The sequence below is a fragment of the Dermacentor variabilis genome, chromosome 11 (assembly GCF_050947875.1).
Source record: "Dermacentor variabilis isolate Ectoservices chromosome 11, ASM5094787v1, whole genome shotgun sequence".
Lineage (NCBI taxonomy): Eukaryota > Metazoa > Arthropoda > Arachnida > Ixodida > Ixodidae > Dermacentor > Dermacentor variabilis.
The window spans coordinates 37600789-37622210 of record NC_134578.1 but is presented as its reverse complement, the minus strand read 5'-3'; the positions used below and the strand labels follow the sequence as shown (position 1 = coordinate 37622210).

The window sequence follows — 21422 nt, the reverse complement described above, 5'->3', positions numbered from 1 at the left end:
CGTGACCGCTAACCTGCCATAAATGTTTCATTCGAAACAACCGAAGCACTCGTGCACATGTTCAAACAGTCCACTTGTCGCCAAAGATAACCGATCTAGAAATCATACTTTTACTCAAGAACCTAGACTGTATGCACACATTAGGCGCCATTTCAGAGGAAGTACTTTTGTGTAGAGAGGGAAATGGGGCATTTGTGCACTCGTGAACTCACCTAAGACGTGCATCACCGCATGTTCTGTGAAAGTGTCAACATAAGATAGGACTGAACAGAACTGTTCTTACACGGCCTACTGCTTCAAATGCATTACAATCCCGAGCCTAAGAACACACACATACACAGTGAAGTAATGAAATGACTCCTTGCAGTATGTATCTCTGGCAGCTGGGAACGTCGTTTCTTTTTTACGTCACACATCCTCACTGCCACCTGTTCTTCTTCGTATGCACCTGTGCGTCGTGTAGGTGGTAGTTTTCGGTGTCTTGTATAAGCTTGACTATACAGACCAGAAAAGTTTCAAGTGAATGGCAGCGTATGTCATAGTTCTTTCCACTCGCTATGACGAATTCTGGTAGAAGTTCTTTGTACACAGTCAAATCATAATCACACTTCCACGACGATCTTGCATGGGCATGAAACAAGTCCATGAGTCTTCACTAATGGGTGTCTGTCAGGTTGACTGCTCTGAACAAGTCAGCAGTTCTTCGTCCTCTCTGAAAACGAAGCATTGACATCTGATCAAGAAGCGCACTCGGGAGAACACGCCATGAACGTAGCAAAAGCTTGAAGGCTCGGGGTGCTTTCGTCTATGGTTTCATTAGTCACAGTTTTACGCAAATCTTGCAAAACTGGGTAAGCAGTGGCTTTCTGCGATAGGTCCCACACCCCCAGCACCAAAACTTCAGCACTTGAAAGCACTTTCCACAATGAGGATCTAATTCGTGAAGCATCTAAAATGGCAGAGCTAATTGCGCGCGCTTATTCAGTGTCTTTATCATGCGAATTATTAGCTTCGAGCGTTATTTACGCTGTGAGCAATACACTCAGAAAAAAAAAGGATTTACGATATATATATATATATATATATATATATATATATATATATATATATATATATATTGGAGATGAAACCGTCATTTTGTTCCTGCATTAGCTAAGACGACAAGTTCATACGTTCATGGCTTTGAGAATTCAAAATAGTATATGATTCCATCACTGCAGATCTTACTTGTAAACCCAATGAAGGTATCATATTATTGCGCTGTACCTTTTCTAGCTACGCATTCATGACTAATTGCTTGTCGGAACCACGTGTGAAATAAAAAGGTTATTAACTAAGCACAAGCCTAATATACACTTCTGTAACCACCACTGTGATGGCAACTTGCCTTCTTTTCAGCACCTGCTTGTACACTATGTACACAGCCAGAAGGACAAAGCACACCACTGGGACGACGATCATCAGTGTTATTGTGGTGATGCTGAACCATGGAGGGGCTGGCTTGGCTGAAAAACATGTCAAATGTAGTCGGTGATTTCGGTCTTTACAGCTTATTCATAGTCACAGAAAGGAAGAAAGCATCTGACGAGCTCACGATATTACAAATGCTGTTCAACACAAACAGTGGCACTAACATCGCACAAACGCTAAACCTGACAATCGTTAAAACCTGAGGTTCTCTCCTCTGCTTAGCAGCCATAGCGTTCTACAGATAAACAAACGGCTTCAACCTAAAGTCCCAGCCTCATCTCACACGTTTGCAGAAACACACAATGTAGAACTGCCTGAAGTCAGGCTTCTGTTTGTATTCTTTAAAAAAGCAAGCATCTAACTCCAACCCTAAGACACTTCAAGTAGTCGATATAGATTTATACGTCAAACAATAAAGCACCTCCAACTGAAGCACTTATATATTTAATCGTGAAGTCGTGCTTACGTCCATACATGGTCTTCACTTCTATCACCGTGGCTGGTCCTTCCTTGGTTTGATGGACGCCGTGGTTGAAGGCTGACACGGATATCTTATAGATGCAGTTTGCAGATAAGTTGCCGACGGTCAGTGCTGTAGCTTTCGTAATCACGTCGAAGCCCATGGAGCTGTTGGCGAATGTAACCTTATAGCCATCAAGGGGGCCTCTAACTTGTTCAGGACGAGTCCAAGCTAGTCCAACGCTGTATCTAGCCAGGCTGGTGCAGTTAAAATTCATAGGTGAGTCAGGGGCTGAAAGTGGCGACGATAATGCATTCTCATGTCAGGTCATCAGGGTGCATTTTCCTTCATCAATAAGGAAAGCAGCAGCAGCATAATAGCTACTGCGTATAGCAACTTGAAATAGCAGCATCCATGGTTTGACAGCAGTGCACAGCATATTCATGTTATTGTGATGACTGGAATACATTCTGCTTAGATAGGCACACAGAAAACTGCAGAAAGAACAGCTTACGTTCAGATAAGCACACTACAAAAACGTGAATATTAGTTAGAAAAATGGGCAGGGGTTGTCTTAAAAGTTGTGTACTAAACTGCAACGCACGCATGACAATAAAACGTAAGTATGCAAACACTCAGGGCTGAAATTATTGTACAAGCTACTCCAAGCGAGAACTGCCAGTGCGAAACGCATACACGCTTGTAGGTATAATTGAACAAATCCAGTTCATTTCAATAAAACAATAATGAAATGAATAGATCACTTTCGAAAGTGCCACGCGCCCTCAAGTGGCCACCAATAAGGCAGTGCAGGAATCTTGAGCAAATGCACTGCGCCGTCTACTTACATCCACCCGCGCAACATGTGGCTCGTCTAACTAGAGGCAAGCCTTTCTTCTACCGTCGTAGCTAATAATAAGTCAACAGCTTGGAAAGCTAATCGTGACTCCAGTTTCAACGAATGTACGCATGTTTCAACACGGCCGGTGCACCGAGTGCATTCGTGCGGCTGTACCCGTTTTTCTTTTTTTTTTTTTGCCTGCCGGGTACATGCGGTGAAGCTAACGACCTGATTTTGATAAACACATGTAAGACAAATTTACAGTACACTATCGAGAAGACTGTGGCACGAAATCGGAACACGGGGTAGGTTTTACACTCAGCTTTGTTGCATGTTTCAGTTGTCGATATATGAACGGTGACACTCCGACAGCCATCACGTTCGGAGCAAGTGGGTGCGGAAATAACAGTTGCTCCTGCTGTAACTTAGCCTTGCGTGTTGTTTACTAGAATTTATCGTGCCAGTTAGAATACTGAAAATGGTATTTTGGACGGACATTGATGAACGCGTCTTTCAACGCGTTTTGATAGCTTGCCGGGGAACACCAACCGATTGCACATCGGTTACACTTGCTTGGAATCGCGTGCTGAAAAATGTGCCTTGGTGTAAAAATGTAACGACTACGAGGTTTCTGCAAGTGCGTTTTTTGATACTTTCAGCACGCGAGAACCAACTGTTCCACGAACGCTCGGCAAGCCCGATTGATTGCAGCAGCCATTCGATAAAATTTACAAGGCTTCGTGTGTTTCACGAGCAGATAGCTTCTCAGACACTCTCGGACACATAGGCGGCCGCATGTCGGCAAGTGCACCCGAAGAGTCGGTAACAAGGAAAAAAGATAGATTCAAAAAAGAGGACACCAGCTGCTGATCTTACACATGTACGTGCATCCGGAACGTGTGCGCGGAATGTGCGAGACATGCGCGTCGAAGCGCGGCGCAAGCTCCATTCACTCGGGCTGGCTTTCGTTGCAGTGCGAACGCACCTGGGGCTCAGCTACGTCATCCAAACAAACCAATCAGAGCACGCGTATCGTTAGAGCATTTCGATTGCGAGTGGGCTCGCTGCGGCTCGTACGCAACACACGAAATCCAAAACCGAAACTGACCACAAAGCTCTAGGCGCCACGCTCCCAAGTGGCGCCGACTTCTCTAAAGGCACCTATGAGAGATTTATTCCGAGATTATGTTAGAGTCATTCAAGATTGTGGCTAGTCCGAACCGCAGTATTGATACATCTCTAACTGCCGCATTGACAAATTCGCTAACTCTAAGCGCATGCTTGACTTGATAGATATGACGCCTAACATGAACGTGCCCAGACTTTAATTTAGTTACTTTTGGCACGTTCAATCAGGCGTCATTTAAATCAAGAAATGCATACGCTTTAAGATAAGGCGTATTTTTGAATGCGCAGGTAATTCTTACTTATATACAGTATTAAGTAGTATAATTGAGTTATAGTACCTGTGGTACAGTTACTGTAAATGTATAGTACGGTACAGTAACAGCAAGTATAGTTCAGTACAGTACAGTAACTGTACCTGTGGTACAGTTACCACAACGGCTATGCCCAAGTATACGTTGCGCAAAGCACTGTTACCCCCACAAAACATGGCCACAGGTATTCTTACCTGTACGATAGTGAGCACAGGTAAGGTGTGCCCAATATTTTTATAGAGGCCAAGCTTAAACTCTGGGGTTGCGTAAGTTCAATTCTAGAATTGCAGAGTGCAGTAAACAGAATACCTGGAACAGCAATGCACTTATGTGAAGATTTTGATTACTTACATCATGGAAGTCGTTCTAGGCACAAGATTTCTAGAAAATATTTGTGCTATGAGTGTTCGCTGGCTTCATTTTCTGCACTGACATGTCCCGGAATCTCGTAACAAAAATTTTAAACAAAATGTTGTTAAGTTAAATTATATTTTGCTGATTGTTGACTGTATCAGCTCTTCACGCAATTCCTAATGTCCTTCTTACCTGTGAAACATAGTCAGCAAGTATAACCATTTTGTCTCGGCTCAGCTTACTTCAATATGTCAGAAATCACAGGAAGAATTGTAAGTTCATCAAGATGCAAAATCTGCATAAAATTCTACAGTCGTATGCAATGAACATGTGCATAGAAAATGACTTCTCTTACTTCCCACGTCCGTCTCGAAGGAGACCTTTTTTGGTGGCCCGCATGCATCACTTGCTATACATGAGGAAACCGATGCCGTATAAGGATGCCACGTCTCGAGGCATTCCAGCCAGACGCTGGTGTTATTGACTCTAACGTCCACGGCTGTCTCGATCAGCCGAATGACGTAGTGCGTCACGTTGTATCCGAGGTTGATGGGCTTCGTCCAATTTACCAACACCTCGTGTTCAAAAGTGTCACCAACTTCAGGTATCGGTGGGACCGGTCCTGCGGATGGAACAAAAATTTGTGCGTGAGTGATGTTCGTGATAAATATCGGCGCCACGCCTCTTTATTGGTGAAGTCCTTCGTGTGTAGTGCTTGCATGCAGGACTTCAGATATGCTTCATTTCTTTTATTTGGCCTGTGCTGTCCTTATACTGTGACTACTCTCGCTGCTTATCAAAAGTTATGTGGACTTACACTTTTAGGACTTTTACTGCCACCCACATTTCGCACCTTTGGTATCACTTTTTTATTGCTTTGCGTCTGAATTTGCACAACACAAATTTAGACTACAAGCTCTGTAGAAGTACCAGCTCCGTCTTAAACATATACGCTGGTACAATGCTAGCAGAGACGCGTCACTAAATAGAATTTTAATATGATGAAAACGTTATTTAAACGTCATGGATGTAAGCTTTACCAGTTAAACACAGCGCTGGTCACGGACATTCCGGAGTAATGTATCAGAAATAACATGGGACGCAACTTCAAGGTGAAATCGATGTGTACTGACTATGATTTGAATGGTGCTAGCGCTTACGCCTGACAAAATCGTGATTACTGAAGAATGCTAGTAGAGAAGTTTAAGAACTTGACCATGAAAAGCACACTAGCACTATATTACTTATTAGGTTTACGGCTCACCTTTTCCAAGGCTCTTAAACTGCACACTTGCTGCGGGACCAGCCTGCTTGAGTCCGTAAGGGTTCATGATGTTGTAAGCCTGGACATCAACTTTGTATTCCGTGTACTGCTCGATGGTCTTTTGAACAAGCTGAGTTGCATTCCCTGGTACTTCGGTGATGAGCACTTTTTTCGTCTCAAGGTTACCGGTGGTTACAATGTATCCATCTAGTGGGCCATTGGGATTATCCGGTCGTTGCCAGCTGTAGACGACTTCCCCTGGCACTGTTTGATTCACGGAAAGGTTCTTTACGGCCGAGGGTGCTGTCAAAAAAATATTGAATGTACATGTAAATGCAATTGCGATTAAAGAAAAGATGCTAGACGCGATTTTATTGTTTTTGGCGCTTTTGTGGCATCTTAGTTATAAATACGCTCAGGACAGTAAAAAGACAGGCTCACTTCATTTATCAGTAGCAGTCCTTCAAGGTATGTGTACTTTGATATTAAAAGGAAGCTTTAGCTTGGTCCCAACTTTGACGCGGCCTATCCAAATATTTGTAGAACGCAAAAACTCTTTTCTGAGATAAATCTTGGACCAAGTTTAATGAAATCTGTTGCATTGGAGAGAGAAAGTTAAATTCTAGCGACCGTTGCAAGCAGAATTTTGATTTAGGGCCTGAATTTTGTGAAAATGATTTTCAAGAATGTGGCAGTTCCCAAAAAATAGATGCACGAAGTTTTAAATTAATAGCTCTGCATCAAAAACAGATATCACGGTTCTGTAAACAGCATACATTAGATCATTCAAAGCCGACAAATGGGATATGTCAAATTATATCTTACGTGAATTTATCACTTTGTGTACAAGGGTTCAGCAAAAGCTGTATTTCCATGTTACTGAATTTTCGGAGATTCGCGTGTATCATATGAATTTTGTCCCCTTTAGATGTACTATCAGATACAATTCATGGAATTGTGATATCGTTTTTCTTGCTGAGCTAAAGAGCTGTGAACTCGATAGTCTCGTTTTCTGTAAAGTTTACATTTTTGCCAAGCTTTAATAAAAATGTACAATCAAAATGCAAAATTCAAAACCAACAGTCAGTAGGTCTTTAGTTTTTCTTTTAAATGTGGCAAACCTCGTCAAATTTGGTGCAGTGGTTGCCAAGGAAAGTCAATTCTCCTTTTAAATGTATTTAGATAGGAGCACCCGAGCTTAAGCTTCCTCTTAAGGGAAACATTTACTCTAACCATTGTTCTTTACTGCTACTGGTCAGACTTCGTATATACACACGATGTTTCATCAAACAGTTTCATTTTTTTTAAATTGCCTGCGGCAAATGGCACAGTTCTATTCCATGAGCAGGTCCTCTCGAAGACACGGACGCTACTTGCACAATAAAAAATTAAATGCGTAATCAACTCGTAACCTAGTAAGAGATTATAAAGGCGATAACTTCCTCGACCCAATACACGACCGTTACTTTAACAAGGCCGAAAGCATCCAGCACGACGCATACGACGGCGTCGCAAATGAGCAACATTACGTGGAATTTAGCGAAGCAGAAATTCGGGTAGTCCTGTTCGAACTAAACACCCGATTGGCGCCAGGCCCGGACCGGGTTACCGGCAAGACCTAGAGTACAAGTCAATCTCCCAACTCACGACCTACGTCAACGAAGTGCTGGCGAGGGGGCTCCCTTCCCGAACCGTGGAAGCGGGCCCGCGTTATCATGATTCCCAAACCAGACAAGCAAGCCACGCTCCATAATCTGAGATCAATTTCGTTCACGTCTTGCGTCGTCAAAGTCATGGAACACGTAGTGCTCACCCACGTGACCGGCTTTCTCGAAGACCGCGACGCGTTCCCGCACACTAGGCTAGGGTTCCGCCGCGATCTCTCCGCACAGAACGTATTGATTCAGCTAAAACACTAGATCGTAGACGAAACTACCAGCTCCACTAAGGCAATTCGGCCTGAATATTAATAAAGGCCTTTGACAAAGCTAAGCACAAAGTGATTTTAACAACAGCAAAACCATTGGGACTAGGCCAAAGAACGTACAATTACGTTACCTATTTTCATGTGGGCAGGCGCGTAGATGGTCGTCGTCGGAGACGAGGAATCGCCAGAATTTGAGATGAGTTTGTTCGGCACGCCGCAAGGCTCCCTCATATCACCATTACTCTTTAATTTAATTCTACTCGGCCTACCCGAGAAATGAACGGGCATAAGGATTGCATCACAGTCTCTACGCGGATGACATCACCCTCTGGGTTCCAGGGGCAAGATGTGACGGTCACGACGAGCGAATGCTACTGGCGGGAGTAGATGCAGTTCAGAAATACTTGCAAGGAATGGGCCTGGAGTGCTGCGAGATGAAGTCCGAACTCTTAATCTAAAAACCCACAAGCAGAGGTTGTAAAATCGTGAGCGAAGAGGAACGAGAATACTGCGAAATACATATTATATCAGCAGACGGTACTCCCATACCGCTCGTAGACAAAATTAGAATCCTGGGTTTACACCTGCAGGCAGATGACCATAACTGAGAGACGGTGCGAAGACTTCGTCGTTCGGTGGATGACACGATCCGACTCTCGCGTCACATCTCGAATAGACGCAATGGTATGCGCGAACACTGCGCCATCCGTATCGTGCAGGCGTACGCGATAAGCCGCATAAGGTATGTTGCCCCCTAACTGAAGTGGATGGGGTCGAAAAAAAACAAGGTCGAGAGCATAATACGAAAGGCTTTCAAGACGGCGGTCGACGTTCCACTCAATGCGAGCACCTACAAGTTTCTAGAGCTCGAACTTCACAACTCACTTGACGAGTTAATTGAGGCGAACAACGTTGCCCCCCCCCCAATACAAATGATTATACAAGTCAGACAGGTCGACGCATCCGCGAGTCGCTCAGCATCACGTATACCACAGTCAGCATGAAGAAAAGACGGTGGTTCGGGCCTCTGTTCGCGACCACCTGATCATCCCACCGCTTCCCAAGAACATGCACCCGACGCATCACGTCGGGAGACGCAACAAGCGAGCAAGCGACCTTCAAAAGTGCTTTGGCAACAGCAACGAGGCGGTGTGCACAATTCCGCGTCTCGCGGGGAGCGGCCCGCGCACTCTAAATTTGAGATGACGGCGACTCGACATCGCCCTCGCAACCCCGAAATTCTACGGTCTACCAGCCCCTTCTCTGGACCCCGGCACACAGCGATGTCCCGCTCGCGGGCCATGAGGTGGTCCACGCTACGGCTCGAGGTCTCACGCCGCGCCGCCGCGGATTACGTGGACGCGGCCTACGCCCCCGAGAGCAGGGCCTTGAATCTGCCAGATCGGGACACTACGACAGAAATGTGCCAACAGCAAGGATCACAATGGGCGTGGGGCGATCGCCTCACCACGTTCGGAGACCGCGCCCAACACTACAGACTCGAAAGACGCACGTTCCCGCCACCGCACAATAAATAAAACAGGAACGAGGCCCGTAACCTTACGCTTACTCCAAACACACACACCTACTCTAGCCCGGCCGTCTTACACCCCTATTACCCAGGATTATACCCGACTGATGCTTGTAAAGCGTACGGACAGAAAGCAACGCTGCGACATGTGCTCTGGGAATGTGCCGCCAACAGCTGTACTGAAACCGTGACGCGTCCATAACCGCGGCCGTGCTAGCGTGCAGGAGGGCTCGAGCTCGCGTCTTCCTGACAACACCCCAGCTCCGGGGGCCGCCGGGGACCTTCTCCATCGGCGTCGCCGCCACTGGGAGGCGGGCCTCAAAAGTTTGGAGTTGGGCGACCAGCTTTGGGCTGTCCGGCAAGCCGAACATGCCGACCGAGTCCGGGGAGTTCTAGCCGCCACCTGAAGCCACCACAACCGAAACCGCAGGACCATTCCTTTTAATAAAGTTTATTTTCTTTCTTCTTCATAATGGACCAACTTACAAAAATGCAATAAGTTTTCAACCAGTTGCCTTATGACACATATAGCAATTTATAAGTTCCAGCGGGTGAGACTGAAAGGAATATCCGCTTGAAAATAATTGTGTGGATGACACAATTTACGAGATATGTGCCGTCAAACTTGAGGTACAAAAGCACTGTCGTTCCACTTGCTTTCTTAACGAAACTTCGTTTCATGCATTGAAGCACAAAAGCAACTGGTGTTGTTACGCCAATGTCTTTCTCCGCAATGTTCGGGAATTGATATCTCGAAACTGTCACCCTGAGAATTTGTTTCAAGTGGATATCCGCCTTGCGAACCTCACAGCTAGAATTCGTAAATTGCAATACGTACCATAAATGATCAGTTACAACTTAATTAGTGACTTTTTATTATTTAGTCGATTATCGATTCCAATTTATGGTGTATGTAATGTCCGCCTCTTCGAGTAGACCAGCCCATGAACTAGAATCGCTACCATGAGCTAGAAATGCTAACTGCCACAGGCAACCTTTTAAAAAAATTTAAAGTGCTCACTGAAACACACGGCATATATATAGCCATGTATGGCGGTAGGAGTCATAGTTCTATAGCTCTAGTTCCTTTGATAACCTAGTATACTTCCCCGTCGTACAGCACAGAAGGCATACACAGTACTCTGACGAAGGGTGGATTACCTGCCATAATTATTAACGCACACGAACCAGGAATTAAGCAGTCACTTACAACCCCCCTTAGTGTCCACCGGCTCTCCAGGGTCTGCATGACAGCGTCCGTTGCACTTCTTGACAGTGACTTTGAAGCGAGACGAGTCGTTATCTCCTGTGACATTTGTTGCGATAGGTTCTTCTTTTAATACGTCTCCGTCCCCTTTCTTTCTCGTGAGAATGGGATGCTTTCTGGGAACATTGTTGAAAAGTGCCGAGTATTCTGAAATCGAGGAGTCGTTCTTCAAAAACATCTCAACAGGCGATTCGTACAGCTTCCCGGAGCTGAAGGGCAATGAGGGCGCTGCGAAAAAATAATCGTTTAATCTTTTTTTGTGCGTGTGTGCATGCGTTTCAGACACCATTTCCTTAAACGCTCAAGTAAATTAGACCATAAGAAAGAGCCTCATAAGACGTACAATTTACATCTAGGACTTTAAGTGAATATTTATGTGGAATGTTGCCCCTAGCAGATTTAGCAATTTGCTATCTACACGAAATGGTAATGCAACAAGACCGCTTTCGGCAGTGCACAGCTGCAAGAAGCTTTGTTTGTTCATGTCAATACTTTCTTTGTCTCTAAACAAGTGCATCATCCCTCTGATACTCATATCTTCATGTCTTCCCACTTTTAAACCTGATAGTTGGTACTTATTATGTGTTTTTTTTATTTTCCCTTCCTAGGTTGCGTGAAGTTAAAGGTTGCTGCTGAAAAACGATAGGCTGCCTGAGAAACGAAAGTGAAGTGGAATACCTGAAATACTTTGGACAAGTCCATATCGTGGCTCTTCCATTGTGGCACTCTAAAATGGAGGAGAAAATAAAGGCGCCAAATAAGTGAGTATTAACATGGTCTACGTAATGCTGATCGTTGTCAAGGTGACAAAGGCACTACAAAACAGATGCAAATATAAAAACAATTACCTGACACATACGCAGCTTCTGGCACAAATCTCCTGGTGGTTCTACCAAGCTGTGTACTGAAACCACTGTTTCTTTTATTTGTTTTTTGTATGGCCAATCCCAGCATCAAAGCAGACATTTTTTGTTTGTTGGGTACTCTGTTTAGCGGAGGCAAGCATTACATGTTTTGACAGGTTGAGAACGGAAAGTCGAACGGCTTTATTCAAGAGTAAAAGCAGATTTGCCGAGAAGCAGGGGTGGTGACCCTGTCTGACAGCCGCTTTGGTTCAAGCATGGGTCAATGACCCCCACGGCGGGGTCAACAAAGTCACGGATGGGCACTACAAGTTTTCTGCTTGAATGCAAGAAGCCTTGGTGAGTTAAGGAAGCTTGCCAAGCGTTTGCTGCCTACGCAGCTTATCAATGATAACGAACCCGTAATGGTACTACTTTTACCAAGTGGTAAAAAGGAAGAAACAGTAGGACTGTTATATTTGGAGTCTTATGCACTAAAATTATACCTGCCTACTCTCCCAAATTTTTTTATGAAATTTGCGAAGCTGAACTCGTTCTACGATTTTACGAACGTTGCGCTAGGATCTACAAAAGTTCTGCTTGCGAACATATTTCTAAGGCTATTAATAATGGGGGGGGGCAAAAGCTCTTAAAAAGCCACGCAATAAAATGAAATTGTGATTGTGCTTGCGCCATAAAGTCAGAGAGCCAATACCTGCATCGAGCATATTTGTTCATAAAGTTTCTTTAAGAAAAGGCCAACAGCTATAAGTTGCTAGAAAAGTCACTGGGAACTAAAAGCCATGTTGTCCCTGTCAATATCTCCTGCTGTAAGTTCACCGCCGCTTGTTTGATGCATCTAGAATGTGTATTAGGCTTACCCCTCCTTCCCTTTCCGCGATACGTAGGGCTCACGAGATACTTAACGATTTTTATCTTCGCCGCTTGGCAAGCATGGTTAAAGTGACGCTGTTAAGGACCTTACTTTCACGGTCGTAAGTTCAGGCTTGGCATTATTTGCAGAATATTATTCGCGGTAGCGGCTAGGGGTGACACCCTATTTTATTTATTATTTATTTTTATTTACAGAATACTGCAGGCCAACTTGTGACCCAGGCAGGAGGGAATACCTTCATACAGTAATGTAATTAAATACGTTCAAACAAAAGAAGTGCATATGAAATATGAAATACATTGAATCATATGAGGTACACTGAAGGATGATATAAATACATAGAAACACATTCTACGAGCATACATTACAAGGGATTGAATTGAAAGGAGAGAAATATTTACAGTACCAGTTTACACAGTTTACACAGGTTGTTTTTTGTCATGCTAACACGCATGAAAGTACTCATGCGGTCACACGCTTATTTGAAATACAGTTTTTCAATGGCATGTAATATGTTATTGGACAGGAATACATCGGTAATCTAAGAGTTCTAATCATTTATTGTTCTTGGAAAGAGGAAATATTTAAATCAATTTGTACGCGCGAAAATAGGGGTTATCTTGTCGGGGTGATAACTTCTGATAGCTCTAGCTGGTAGCGGCTGGAGACAGGGTGAATGACCAAGTTGTAGTTCCCTTTTCCAAAGGCGGAAAAGCAATGTTAGGCGTGCTACCTTTCTTCGGGATTCTAGGGTGGCAATATTATTTTCATTAATCAATTGAGAGGGGGAGTCATAACGTCCATAACAATTATATATGTAGCGGACGGCAAGCCTGTTTATGTTTTCCAGTTTTTTAATATTTGTTTTCGTGAATGGCTCCCAGACGACGCAAGCATATTCTAATCGCGACCTTACGATTGTGTTGAATGCCAATTGTTTCACGGATGGAGGAGAATGTTTCAGGTTGTGTCTCAGTAGGCCGAGTTTACGTCGAGCAGAAGCACAAACATTATCAATGTGTTGCGACCAGGTTAGACGATTGTTGATGGTGACACCCAAATATTTAATAGAGTCTGTTTCTGAGACCGCGAATTGACTAATAGTGTATTGATATGTTAGAGGGTGTTTTTTGTTGGTAATGCGCATAAAAATCGTTTTTTCTTCATTAAGTTTCATTTCCCAGGTGTCGCACCAGTCAGAAATCGCAGTAAGACTTTTATTCAGGATCACTTGATCATTGTCATCTTTAATCTCTTTGTGAAGTAAGCAGTCGTCCGCGAACAATTTAATACTCGCACTATCGTCTATGCATGCCGTTATGTCATTAATATATACTAGGAAGAGTAGCGGTCCGAGCTCGCTTCCCTGCGGCACTCCCGAATTTACGGGGAGACATCCAGAGTAATGGCCCTCAACATCGACGAATTGTCTGCGCATGCTCAAATATGCACAGATCCAGTTTACAATGATAGGTGGAAACCCATAGTTCCTTAGTTTTGTTATCAAACCAATATGAGAGACCCTATCGAAGGCTTCGCTGAAATCGAGGAATATAACATCAACCTGGCCGGCTTTATCAAGAACGGAGGCAAAAGGGTAGACGCTAAAGAGAAGCTGAGAAGTGGTAGACAGCCCCTTACGAAAGCCGTGTTGGCACGGGGACAGAATACCACGTTTTTCAAGAAATTCCGTCATGTAATTTGAGATAATATTCGACCCCGTTGATCGCATTCTTATGCTTGCGAAATGCGAAAAAACGCGCATAATTTTGTGCTTGAACACGACGTAAAAGCCCACGCGGTCTAAAATTATGCGTAGCCGTCCACTGCGTTGTGTCCCACAGACCCCTAAGCACACAATTTTGACTGCTTTTCGGTAGGATACACGTGTCATACTTGTGCCTGGTGTGTGTTGTGTTTGATTAATTAACTCACTATGCAAAAATTTATAAAAGGTTTGTTGTATATAGCACAATTCTAATCACTGAACTGTACCAGTTGATGAGGCGGGCATTGCTTTCACAAAAAAATATAAACGCGTAATAGAATATATAAAGTGTGAACTAATTAGGTTTTTAACTATTTACTATGCGGTAGATATAGCAATTTGTGAATTATAGCCGGCGTGTTGACAAGGCGCATTCATTTGAAACGAATTTCGAGGAAGGCACCACTTTCAAGATACTCATTTTCAAAGTCTACGAAGAAATACATTGGCGATCCACTTACTTTTCTACTTCAATGCATACAACTACATTTTATTAAAAAATGAAGTGGAACAGCAGTGCATTCTTACCGCAAGTGCCATGGCGCGTATATCGAAAACGGTGCCATCCAGAAAATAATTTACAAGTTACGATGCCTCGCAAAATCAATAGCTTCAATTCGAAAATTGCAATAGGTGCCGCAAAGTAATTAGCAATAAAATTTAAGAAGTGAAAATTTGTAGCTATTTAAATTTCACGTAGAAGCAATATCCACCTCTAATTGCAATCCGGTTCAAGGATTATAATCGTGCTCTCTACAGCAGGCACTGTTTTCTAAATTTTGTGTAGTAGAAAAAATACTGTATGACTAAGTTAGAGTGTTGCGAAGTCCACTGAAAGAACTACTTATAGCAGGGGAATCATTCATGCTGTATTTAAGGGCAATGCCAGCTAATTGTAAAGTGAAGTCTGTCTTCTCATGATTGATTTGTGAAAATCCCAATCTGTTGGAAATAAAGATATATTCAGTTTAATTCAATTCAGAAAGGCTCGGTGACTAGCTCAGAGCACACGATGGACGTTTCTATTGGCTACAGTAGTTATCTTGAAAAATAAAAGCTATTCCTTATCTACTGCTGACGGAGACTCGTAGCAACATGCCAGTAGGTTGAACCTCTCACCAAAGACTTCTTCTTCTTCAGTAGTTTGTGTTCAGCAGTATTGGTAGCAGTAAACTGAAAAGGCAAGCGCTTAATTGACTAGCAAAGTGTTCAATAAATTAAACACTTCGTTGTTAATTAAACGCTTGCCTTTTCAGTTTACTCAGTGAAAACTGTGTCCTGGTTCAACCACTCCGGTAAACAAGAAATTTCGACAAAACGCGTGTGTTTTTTTCCGTACCACAGCTGTACCCAACTCGCAGGAATCAAGTCGCGTAAACAAATGCGTACACCGTCACTAAAAACCAAGCATTCTTTTTTAAAGTATAATCCCATCAACCAATCAATTACTCGCTCACTAAGTGAATCGATCAGCAAACCACTGTAACGGAGAGCAAACGCTCCGTACTGACGGCATGCTGGAGCGCGTCAAAATTACATCAGCTTGCAAGGAAAAATTAATTCGGCTAGGGCGCTCGACCACGGTAACTTCTCTTAACTCCGTTGAAATACGGACCGAAAAGCTCAACAATTGCCAACTCGCCAAAGGCCACGGAATTGACGAGGTCCCTAAGGAATGCTAGTGATAACCATTTTCACCACGTTGTTTTCTCCACATCGCTCCTACTGACGCCAACAGATAAACGGTCACTTTGCAACAGGCAGAGATTGCAAGCTGCAGAGATCTGCGGTGAAATCTCAAAAACAAAGAGATAAGTGTGCTTTAAGCTCCGTTTGCCATGTATCTGCGAGAGTAGGGAAGCATGTCCTATTGTTGTCCGCTCAGGCGTGGCGCTTGTTTGTACGAAAAGCCCTCTTCTATTGAGCAGACGTTTGCGGAGCATCAATAACAACGCCCCTGGATGCTAGAAGTTTCTTCTGATGATTAGGCGTATCAAAAAATTCCTAGGTCTACAAAAAGGGAACACATTATCAATTTCGGTTTATTTGTTATCCGCACAAACGAAAGTAACGCATTATTACTGAATAGAGTAGGAGGTCTCAGTGTCAGAGTGGAATGGGCGTCTACTGTAAATAGCAACAACCATAAATTGCACGCACACGGCAGTTCATTTGAGTCTATTTTGTGTTCCTTTCTATGCCTGAATTCAAGTGCCCTTCCGTGACCTGGGTTCTTTGCTTTATGGCTTTAGTGCATATACTTCAACTGCATTTACTTTCACATGTCTTTCATGTGACCATTTGTTGCGAGCTCCAAAATGAAGAACGGGACCGACAGATTGAGTAGCAGACTCTGGTATAGAAGTTGAATAAGCATGGATAAATTGATTCAGAAAGGCTGGCCTACGTTTCGATAGGTTAACCTATCTTTGCCTTTACAAAGAGAACCTTGCGACATCATAAACAAGCGCAAAAAAGACATCAGATCACAGCAAGAAGCACACAAGAGAAAACTCTAGTGTCTTTGTCTAATTAAACAAAGATAGGTTCAGCTATCGAAACGCAGACGAGCCTATATGAGCACATTATTGCTGTTTATGTTTTTCAGTCTGTTGAGAGCTCTCATTTGTGGGTATATGAGAATAGGCTTTGTTATCCAATGTGTTTTGTGGGATCTACGTTGTCAGCAATCTTCTTTATTTATTTGTAGCAACATTAAATCCCTTAACGCTCGTTGCTCCCTCCGATATTCTTCAGTAACATTTATATATTTTAATCCCAACTCTTACAATTTGCAACAATGTCGCGAGTTACATTTCTAGTATCTAGAGACCACATATTCTGTTTTGACAACTCGCTAGGGGAAGCATTACGTATTATTATATACGGAAATACTAAAAAAATATTTGCGGCTGCATTGATTGTATAAAAATAATAAAAACACCTGGGAATTCTTTGTAGCTTTACCAAGCTTTGAAAATAATCTTTCTACTCGTAATAAACGCATAAAGAATCTTGGGCTTCATTGCCGTTGCAGCATTATTGACGTTTGTGTTGCACCTCCTGAATGCATCAGTGGGCTTGCAGTGAGCTAGTCGGGAGTTAACGAAGTAAACACTTGGGTCAGTTGATGTGACGTAATCGCAATCTGCGCTGTGTTCAACGTCGTGGGAAAAACGGAAGAATTGCACCCCTAATTATATCACGGTGCTGTGACCTGACTCAGCAAAATTCGGAGGGCACTTAACCTTCGCCTTTAAGGGTGACATTCAATAGCATTCAAAGATCGCAGAGTGCTTCTCACGCTTCCCGGCAAATGCAGCTTATGTAAACGTAATGTTTAACGTGAAACGCTCTCGGCGAGCGCTATGCGCCAAGACGAGCTTTGTGGCTCTTTTTTTTTTTTTTTGTTGTGTGCAAGGAACCGAGGGGGCCGCACCGCTCCTACTAATACAAACCTCAAACGGCACCTGGAAAACGTTATCGCAATAAAAGGGGTTAGTGTTTGAATTTCCGCGTAACAGAATTATGTTTTCTCGTATATTCAAATTACAATCCGACGTTACCATGCCTGTAGGTTGTGTGTAAGTCGTACTTCACGATTCTTCTGCGTATTTTACCTTGAAAAATTCAATTGGTTCAGTAATTTCCTTGTACCATATGGAGGGCCTGCGTGGTTGGGTATGCGTTGCTTGAAATTCTTTTTGGCGCCGGACGTAGGACGCCGGACGCCGACGGTGGTTTTCTGCAACACGGAGCCCTTAATGCTATCGCATTGAGATTGACAGCCGTCATGTTGCTCACAGTACGGCTGAACAATAACCATTTTGCTAACCGTATATGTCCTTGTGAAAACCGTATTCAGATCTCATTGGACAGTTTTGATCATCCTTCAATTCGCACTCCGTCTAACTTAGCATGTCAAATTTTACATGTGCTTGAAAACAACTTATTGAAGGCCTCAAATCAAAGTCGTGGCTTAACCTTCGCTGACACCAGCATAATAAAACGTTCCTATGTGATATATTATAACGACTGCAACAGTGAAAGTAAAGCTTCACGGTTCTAGCTCCCACGTCACATGACAATTTCTCAGTTCAGCCCAAGCGCCGCCTGTAGCATGACACGTATAAATTCAGATAATTAACTTGCAGCATCGCAGGGGTCCGCAAGACAGACTTCTTCAATAGCTGCGTCCCTTCGGTAAGTTGATTTTCTTGATATTTTCTAGGTAACAACTCTAGGCTACATATATAGTGATGTCGCGCATTTGTGCCCTGGCAAGGCGACATTTGCATTTATTCATTGGCCTAGCTCATCGTGGCTTTCACGCGTGCACCTCATTCTTTATGGGGAAAGCCTTAACGAGCAGCATTCACTTTGGTCTCGCATATCGATCCGCGGTTCAGTGACTCATTTATCTCGAACTTATTTCCCTAGTCGCCCCCTTTTTGCGGAGCACGTGAAGCGATATTATATCACTGGCTTCGCGGCATTTATTCTCGCCTGCCTTCACAAATTCGCGGCATATATCATCACCTTATGCGAACTTGCTCGCTGTCCCATTGTCGCAGTGGGGGTGTGCTCTGAAGTTCATCATTTTGTGCGAAACAAATGGGGGTGAGTTGTACTCCATAGCGCAGCTCGGTCACGTGGGCACGTTCAAACAGATCAACTGTCAATTAGAGTACCACGTGCACACTCTTCCGTGTACATTCAAGGAAGGTTAATTTTCTTTACCTCAGTGTACTTATAGCGCTATGGCGTTTCAATCTTCGAACGTCCACTTTAGGTACCTGTAGGCAAGCGCCGGTAAAAGAAAAACAAACAACAAGAGTGATACGTAGAAAACCTACCGGTATCAAGGGTCCACGATTCTCTTCCAGCGAGCAAACATCAGCGAGAGGGACTAGCAATAGCGCCGCAGTCACAATCATCCGTCGGCAATCCATTTCGAGGCCCGCTCCGGTCGCTTTCGCCGATAGCCGTTTGTTGTTTTGAGGCGATGTCAACGACGCAGCCTGGAGAAGGGGGCAGCGAGGGGAGGTGCTCTGCGGACCAGCATCCGGTCGCTATGAACCCGCTAGCACCAACTGAAAGCGTGCCGCCAGTGGTTCCAATGACGGCGTTTGAACCCCAGCGGATGATGAGACAGGCGGCTACAGTCCCGAAGCCCACGAACCGTTCGAGTGCTTTTCGAAGGAGCCAACCTGCGCTCTTGAACGCCTCCTCGCTGCCCTGCAGTGCGTCTGGTCTCTCTGTTCGTGCAGCGACAATCGCGGCCGCAGGGGATTCCCTGCACGTTGTTGTGCGGCTGAGGGTAGATACGGAAGTCTCTCCACGTATGCGGATCGTTGGTTCGCTCGCCGAAGCTCTGTGAGGAGGAGGAGGGGGGGGGGGCGTCTGTCGACACCTCGGTCGCGTGCGCTTATGTCAGCTCGCGTCGCTCTATTAAAAATGGGGCGTCGTTTATCACTCCCGTTGATACCTCAACGAGCAATACCGAGCGCGAGATGGTAAAGATGTAGCATGAAATATATGTATGGGCTAGGCGTTCAAAAGTAAGGTTGTGGAAGTGGTGGCGGACCCACCGTGCTTGCTTGGTGGCAAGGCCGTTGCGCTCCTAAGAACGAGATAGCTCGATCAAATCCCGCTCGCGGCGGCCTTATTCGGATAGGTGAAAATGCGAGAACGCCAGTGTACCGTGCATCTAGGGTTCACGTTGGTGGACAAAATTAATCCGGACCCTCCCACTACGGTGTTCCACAAATTCAGATCGTGGTTTCGGCATGGAGCTCCAGAATATTATACATACATACATACATACATACATACATACATACATACATACATACATACATACATACATACATACATACATACATACATACATACATACATACATACATACATACATACATACATACATACATACATACTGTGAAGAAGACGCGCCTCGCGGCACAGACACATCGCCAACGCGCGGCTCGGCCCCGCTCGCGCTGTTGATTACTGTCGCCTTTTTTGGACAGTGCTTCGGGCTGTCTCGCCGTTCCCGGTCGCCGCGCTTTTGCCTTAGGAGCCGCCAATAAACCTCTTCTCAATTGGTGGAGGTGCTGGGACTCAAACCCCGTCGCTTGTAACCCTGGAGCTGCGATCAAGAACGCTATCGCCCGCCATGACCGACAGCTCATCCCAAACGGCGCCGACGCCACAGTCCGTCACTTGCACCGGCGTTGCACGACAACGCGACCCCAAGATCTTCAGCGGTGCAGACGACGACGACGTAGAAGACTGGTTGGCGTCATATGAACGGGTGAGCGCGCACAACAAGTGGGATGATCCAGCGAAGTTAACCCACGTCATCTTTTATCTGGCTGGTGTTGCCCAACTCTGGTTTCACAACCACGAAAGTGACTTACCCACATGGTCAATTTTCAAGACAACCTTTACAGAAGTGTTCGGCCGACCCGCTGTTCGCAAACTGCGCGCTGAACAACGCTTGCGCGCCCGAGCACAGCAGACGGCAGAAACATTCACGAGCTACATTGAAGACGTCGTGGACCTGTGTAAACGAGTCAACGCGGCAATGCCCGAAGCTGAGCGAATTCACCATATACTGAAGGGCATCGATGACGGCGCTTTCCAGATGCTTCTAGCCAGGAATCCGCGCACTGTGTCCGAAGTCGTCAGCCTATGCCAAAGTTATGATGAGTTACGGAAGCAACGCGCTTCGACTCGGCGTGCTCTGGGCAGCGACGACTTGGTGGCAAGCCTTGACGGCATGTACGACTCATGCTCATTACTTCAACGGGTCAAGGACTTCGTGCGTGAGGAAGTTGCCCGCCAACTTTCTTTAGTCCCCTTCACTCAGGAGCCCACCTCCCGTCTTCCAAACACGCTCCGCACTCTCATCTCCGAAGAGGTCGCTCAAGTTGTCCCTTCCGCACACCATCAGCCGCCTGCAGCCACGAATCTCAACTCTGCTCTGGCAGTGCAGCCTGTCGCGACTCCTCCCACCTATGCGCAGCCAGTCCTGCCTGTGGCTGCGCCTCTTACGTACGCGCAGGCAGTCCGCAGGCCTCCGCCTGCGTCTTTCGCGACCCATTCCCAACCGGTGCCACCGGAAGCCCATGCTGCATCTTGGACCGCACCGAGAGCTAATCCTTGGAGGACGCCTGATAATCGTCCCATCTGCTATTCTTGCTGCACTCCTGGACACGTCGCTCGATATTGCCGACGTCGGCCTCCAGCGTTCGGCGACGCCTCTCGGCCCTTCCAGTACGGCAGCCAGCCCTTTCGCCAATACGCCACTCCTTCCCACCAACCGTATGCTCGTGCTGACCTTCCAGAATTTCCTTCGC

At 45.0% G+C, this 21422-nt stretch overlaps 1 protein-coding gene across 1 annotated transcript; it reads right to left on the bottom strand.

Moving 5' to 3' along the window:
• Positions 1 to 1329: 1329 nt before the first annotated feature.
• Positions 1330 to 19398, bottom strand: LOC142563213 (tyrosine-protein phosphatase Lar-like). Its single transcript, XM_075673763.1, has 7 exons — positions 18915 to 19398; positions 11232 to 11280; positions 10497 to 10700; positions 5829 to 6131; positions 4920 to 5186; positions 1937 to 2221; positions 1330 to 1505 (listed from the first exon to the last, which is right to left on the bottom strand). The coding sequence occupies exons 1-7, from the start codon at positions 19008 to 19010 to the stop codon at positions 1330 to 1332; spliced, it is 1380 nt and encodes a 459-aa protein (XP_075529878.1). The 5' UTR covers positions 19011 to 19398.
• Between the last annotated feature and the right edge of the window lie 2024 nt (positions 19399 to 21422).

What these genes read in the sequence shown, in the direction of transcription:
- LOC142563213 (XM_075673763.1), bottom strand. Translation starts at nt 19,010, where the DNA reads ATGGATTGCCGACGGATGATTGTGACTGCGGCGCTATTGCTAGTCCCT. An exon ending in GTTTAAGAGCCTTGGAAAAG is followed by an intron (nt 5,187 to 5,828) that starts GTGAGCCGTAAA and finishes TTCCATCCGCAG; the next exon opens with GACCGGTCCCACCGATACCT. An exon ending in CTTCGAGACGGACGTGGGAA is followed by an intron (nt 2,222 to 4,919) that starts GTAAGAGAAGTC and finishes CGCCACTTTCAG; the next exon opens with CCCCTGACTCACCTATGAAT.